Here is a 6,000-nt window from a genome sequence, read left to right on the forward strand (position 1 = left end):
AACAAAGATGTGGGGGGGGTGGTCTAAGATTGGGAGAAAAAGTGAATGTGTACTGATATGTTTATCTTTCATAACAGGAAAGCAAATGCTGCTGCCTGAAGTTAGAACACAATGTTTAAAAGTCATAATAATGAAACCCACACTTTTAAATAAACTTTCTTATTAATTTGAGAGAGCCTTTAGGAACTAATTTCTTATAGTAAAGTAGTATATTAATTCAGCAATTCCTTTAGTTTCATTTCAGTTTCCCCCCTTCCTAGTTAAGTGTAAATAAAATTGTTTTTACTAAAAAAATGCATGATCCAATTGTTCTAAAATTATATCTAGGTATACGCATAGATGTCTGGAATGATGCTTACAAATTGTTAGCAATTAATTTGCTATTTTGGGTGGTGGGATTCCCTTCTTTTTACACTTTTAATGTAATGAACATGTATCATTTTTACAAAATCAGCCATTATTCTAAAACAAAACAACAATCACCACCTTCCTGCCCAATTCACATTTTTCTTTCTACCTCTGGCTGTAGCTCATTGTTAACATCTGGTTAACTAACAGATATTTACTCTTAAATGCAGCATTTGCTCTAATTTCCCTTTGTATTCCCCAAAGGAAGCATGGTATAACAAGAGTTAAAATCATCTTCAGTAATTACCTTTCACTGAGCCCTTACTGCTCACCCAGTGCCATGCTAAAACCTTTTGCATGCATTCTTTGATTCAATCCTCACAACCCTGAGGCAAGTACCTTCCCTTTTCACAGATAAAGTAAAATAATTTGCCTAAAAGGTCACATAGCTATTAGGAGGCAAGAAGATTCAAAAACCTAGGTCAGACTATACAGGTCAAGCTCTTAACCACTAATTTTAGAGTAAAACAGGCCTGGTTCAAATCCAGATTCTGTTACTAGCAGTGTGGCCTTGGGCAAGTTAACAACTTGTCATCTTGATTTTTTCTACCTTCAAAATGGGCAGATTACCATCATACTTCATTACATAGTTAAAAATACATAAAAAATAAAGCTCTTGGTCCTCCATTTGACACATAGAAAGTACTCTATACTCTATGTGGTGATAAGTTACAAGTTCTTATAACACTAAGAACATCAAGAATAATGTGGTATTACAAAAGTAACTAAAATTTATACATACCAGAGAAATTTAAGTCATGTACCATGAATCTTAATGAAAAGTGTTTTTCAAGTTTCCTTTGGAGTCTGTTCACAAATTATTCCAATATTCAAGTATTGTAATATACAAGTATAAATTAGGGTTTGAAGAATTAAAATTTAGTAAAATATGATATATTAAAGAAAATTTTGGCCAACCAGAATAGCTCAAGTTCCTGAGCATGAAGTTTATCCATAGGCTCCATTTAAGTTGCCTCAGGCAAATTTGCTCTCTTTGGGGGCTAAACCATCATTTAAAACCATCACCTTAAAAGTAAAATCATGAAAAATATTTTAAGAGTTTAACTTCTGATTCTACTCTCAAGTCAAATAAACTTTTCGAAGACTTTTCCAAGACTTCTTTGTTTCCTGAAAAATGAATTTTTTATCTAACAAGGAAGGCACAGGAAATGGGTTAAAACATACAGCACTGTTCTTAATAAGTTGACTTGGCTATAATAAAAGTATATCTGCATATTGGTAATAAAGAACACATGAAAACAATTTTAATTGACTTTTGAAAGAAGCAATCTCGATAATTTAAAAAGTCACTTAATACATCACTATTTTAATTTTGGACAGCCAATCTGCTCCATTATAATTTCGAAGATATAACTATTTTATTTCAATTATAAGTTTTAGCATAATGACATTTCCAGGTCTCAGCAATAATATGCTGGGTTAAAAAATAATGGATTCTCACAATGGTTGCTGTTACAGTTAGGTCAATAAAGATCTTGAATATCAAAAAAATAAAAAATAAAAAATGGAGCTTCAGTGATTACTGAATAAATTAGGGACACCCAAGGGCAGAAAGTGCTTTTGAAATCCCTAACAATAATCTGTAACAAAGGCATACTTGAACATGCATACCTCAAGTCATCGCTTGGTTCTTTTCTGGGAAGTTCCATGTGCTTGGAGTCTATTGATTGGTGCTCTTCAGCAATATTGGGCTCCTGGCTTACCATGGGGACCTCTGAAGTAAATGAGAGCTCCCCTTCATTGGAGACTCCGAAGAGGTCAGGGTCATCTTGAATTACATCAATTAAGAGGACATCATCTTCATATGCTTTCACAATATCTGGAAACTCCACTTCAATTTCTGAAAAGTTCTTAGTCATTTTTCTACCACTAATTTCAGAGGAAACTGGTTCGAATGTTTCTTGTTCATTAAAGCAGAAGGTAGAATTTTTCTCTATACACCCAGGATCACAAGAAAAAATATTGTTTTCAACTGTGTGAGAAATAGTTTCTTTAATATTGCCTAGTTCAGAGATGTAGCTGGATGATTTATTATTATTACCTTGCTTTAAAAATCTTGGAGGAACAACATATGGATTCTTAGTGCCGTATGAGTCAGGATTAGCTTGCCTTGGAGTTACACTATTTTGTATGCTCAAAGATTGAGGTCCTGACGTTACTGTGGAGACATTTCCTGTACTCCTATTCTGTCTTCCCTCTGCTCCAGATAAACTGTCAAGAAGCTCCAGGGGACTGTATGTTTCTCTCTCTGACGACTTGGCATATATTTTTCTTTTTTCTGTTTTATTCTTAAGTAAAGGAATTTTAAAATTACTCAGCCGTCCTGTGTTTAATATTTTAACCAAGTCTGGAGCCACAAGTGTTTGCTTAGCAATATATGCTTTTCGGTGACTAGTTTTGCCTGTAGAGCTATTTGCTTCCTGGCCATGCTGGGAAGCCACCGTCAAATTAAGTTTTGTTAAAGTCCCTCTATCTTTTTTTTTACTTCCTGTTAAGTTTTGAGCCACATTAGTTAATAGAGTATCTTCAGTCGTAGTAGAAACTACTGCTGACCCATTTCTGTTCTGTTCCTCTGACTTTATCTTTTCATCGTCATTAATTATAGGTTCTTTCATAACCATTAACGTAGGTTCTACTGCAGAGACTACTGCAGAAACTGAAGACAAACAATTTAAATTAGAATCCAATTTTTCTTTATTTGAAGATTGACTGTTTGTTTCTGTTGTGGAACTTTGTAATGATAACTTGGAGTCAGTTAAGTGAGTTTGATTTGTTTGCTGTTTAAGAAAATCATCTTGCCTAAAACTTTCCTGAGACCCAGGAACAAAGTAATTTGATTCTGGCAAGGAAGTCTTTTTCCAACAGTAAACAGATATTCTAGCACATGAATAAAGAGGCCAAGTTCTTTTACCAGTCATTGGTATTGTTCTTTGACAGCTGAACTTCGATTCTTCAGCTTCATTTCTCAAGTCTTCCTGTGATCTCTTTTCAACAGGTTGGCAATCACTAGGTGATTTCACTATTGAATTTCTCATTGACTTAAAATATTCTTCTGGCTCCACGCTTTTACATCCTAAGGGCTCTGAAGCCATCTTTGTTTTTTCTTTCAAAAGTGGCTCAAGGGTTTTCTGAAACATAGCTTTTACATCATGCTCAGGACTTGTCTTTTTTCCTACTGCTTCTGGAAGACTTAAATGATCCACTGGAGAGAGGGTATTATGGTTAACTTTTCTCAAAAGTTCTAAAGGACTTCTTTTGGCCTCTGCAGTCTCTGCTTGTTTACCTTCAGCATGCGTTTGGTTTTCTTGTAACAGCAACTCACACTTGTTATACACATTAGAGAAGTTCATCTTGATAACGGTTTCATCTCCTTTTTCAGACACCTTCATTCTTTTCCTGGGTTTTCTCCCCACATTGCTCTCCTCTACTGAATATTTATTTTTTTCACTTTGAAGGCAGGGAAGCAAGCCATTATTTCTACTTTGGTATAAATCAGCTTCTTCAAGCAATAATTTATTTACTCCCATTAAGTTTCCTTCAGTTTTCAAAAGCTGAGACATATTGTTTGTGCCACTCTTATCTGCAAGACTCCTAAGGTTTTCTTTCTTTAACTTTGAGGAATTTTCTGGTACATGCATACACCCACCATCAGGTTTATATGCAAGGCTACTTTCATCATTACAATCCTTGGAATGGGGGAAACCACTGCCATCGTGTAATTTTAAATTGTCACTATTTTCTACTCCAGGTGACAAGCTGTTACAAGAATATTCTGGAGTATTCTTGTACAGTTCATCTTGGAATTCAACCTTTATATTTAGTGTATCCTTATTTTCAGTTATTTTGAGAGGTGGGCGTTCTAAGCTTTTAAGTTTTTTAATGCGAATTCTTCTTTTAATACCGTCTACCAAACCTTCCTTACCCAAAGACTGCAAGGAAGCCGGACTTTGCAATACACTGCACTCCGCTGTTTGGAAAGATTCCGAACCGGTTAATGATTCCTTTCTTACCAGGTCAGTCCCTGGCCGTGGATCCTCGCTTGAGGTTTCGGTAGCTTTTCTTTTCTCCTTTGCTGGTCAAAAACGACAAAACATACCAGAAATGATTTTATATTGAGGAGGAAAAGGCAATACTACTACTTTAACATAAAAAAAAACTGTGAAGCCATCCATTCTTAATTCCCAGAACAGCTGTACAGAAACGCACACTTGTTTTTAAAAATAAAAGACCTAATTTCTGTGAAGGAACTACAGACAAACCTGTACAAATTCTAAGGCCGTTAAATAGCCTCTCAGCATCATCGTCCTTTCACAATAGCCAAAAAGGGATCCGAGTCGGAATTTCTGTTGTAGCAATTCTGACCAAGGGCTGCTCACTGGGCAAACCCCTTTTCAGAGAGCTCCTATTTTTTTTTTTAATTTTTATTTTTTTTTACCCCTCTCCTGGTCATCAGTAAAACTCACACAGGTCCCAGTTAAACACTAGCGGTAAAGCAAGGATGGGGCAGGCTGAGGTGCAAAGGCTAAGAAAGGGGTGACCCCCGGGGGCTTCCTTCTTGTGTCTGTGGGATCGCAAGAGGGGCTGCGTCTCCTTCACGCGTCTAGGCCCGGCTGGTCCCACGGGTCGGACGGGCCCCCCTGGCTGCCCGGCCCCTCCACTCGCCGCCTTGCCACGGCCTTCCCAGTCGCGGACGCCTCACCCGACTTGTCACTCGCCACCTCTTCTCTCTCAGACGCCACCATTCGCTTTCGCCTGCTCTCCTCACGCCCGCTGGCCTCAGGGCCGCAGCCTCCAGCCTCGCCCGGCTCTGGCCTCCGACCTCGCTTCCTCAGGCCTCGGGCGTCGCCTTCCCGCCCCGGGGCCTTTGTGGGGCCCGAGGGCGGCGGCGGCCGCCGCCGCATCCGCCCTGGGCCGCCCGCCATGCCCGCTGAGGAGACCGCCAGCCGCGAAGAGCCCGCTCCTGCCGCCCGTCCGGTAGCCGCTGCTCTGACCCCAGCGCCGCGTCGCCCACCACCTAGGCCCGGGCCGGAAGCGGAAGCGGAAGTGGGAAGGCGAGGCCCGGCCGGGCAGGCGCGCTTCCCCGCGGCTGAAACCTTCCGGAACCACTCAGGGCCCTTCGCCACCTGCGGCCCCGGGCCGCTCACCAAGACCACTGTCTGCCAGTGGCTTCTAACTCCACCCTGTCTCCGGGGGTCCTTTTCCGTCTGCCTCCTGGATGTGCTCACCCACATCCATGTCTTACAGGCGCCTCAAATTACGGATGTGCAAAACCGGCCTATCTTTTCCCAAAGGCTGGGCTCCTCCTGTGTCGGTGGATCCGCCACCATCCACCCTAATTGTAGAAGCCTAGAAACCAGAGACACGCGTCTTCCCACTTCGTACCCCACGTCTACGTTTCATCCGCCTGATTCTGCTTTCTGTGTCTGCCAGGCACTCTCCCCTTCGCTAGTAGTGGCTCTGGCACTCAGACTTCGACTGCCTGCCTGCATTAACCTCCTCCATTTGTGTTCGTGCCGTCTCAAACTTCCGCCCGCTGCCAGGCCATGCCCTGCCGCCCCGATGGAAGGGGAC

General features: G+C 41.0%; 1 protein-coding gene across 1 annotated transcript in view; it reads right to left on the minus strand.

The window, feature by feature from the left end:
• TOPAZ1 (testis and ovary specific TOPAZ 1) overlaps window positions 1-5,330 on the minus strand; it is a 43,179-nt gene extending 37,849 nt beyond the window's left edge. The window contains 3 exon segments of the mRNA XM_019631166.1: window positions 2,041-4,493; window positions 4,978-5,024; window positions 5,027-5,330. Coding sequence (XP_019486711.1) covers window positions 2,041-4,493; window positions 4,978-5,024; window positions 5,027-5,330 — 2,804 coding nt within the window.
• Between the last annotated feature and the right edge of the window lie 670 nt (window positions 5,331-6,000).

Source organism: Hipposideros armiger, unplaced genomic scaffold (genome assembly GCF_001890085.2).
Source record: "Hipposideros armiger isolate ML-2016 unplaced genomic scaffold, ASM189008v1 scaffold_18, whole genome shotgun sequence".
Lineage (NCBI taxonomy): Eukaryota > Metazoa > Chordata > Mammalia > Chiroptera > Hipposideridae > Hipposideros > Hipposideros armiger.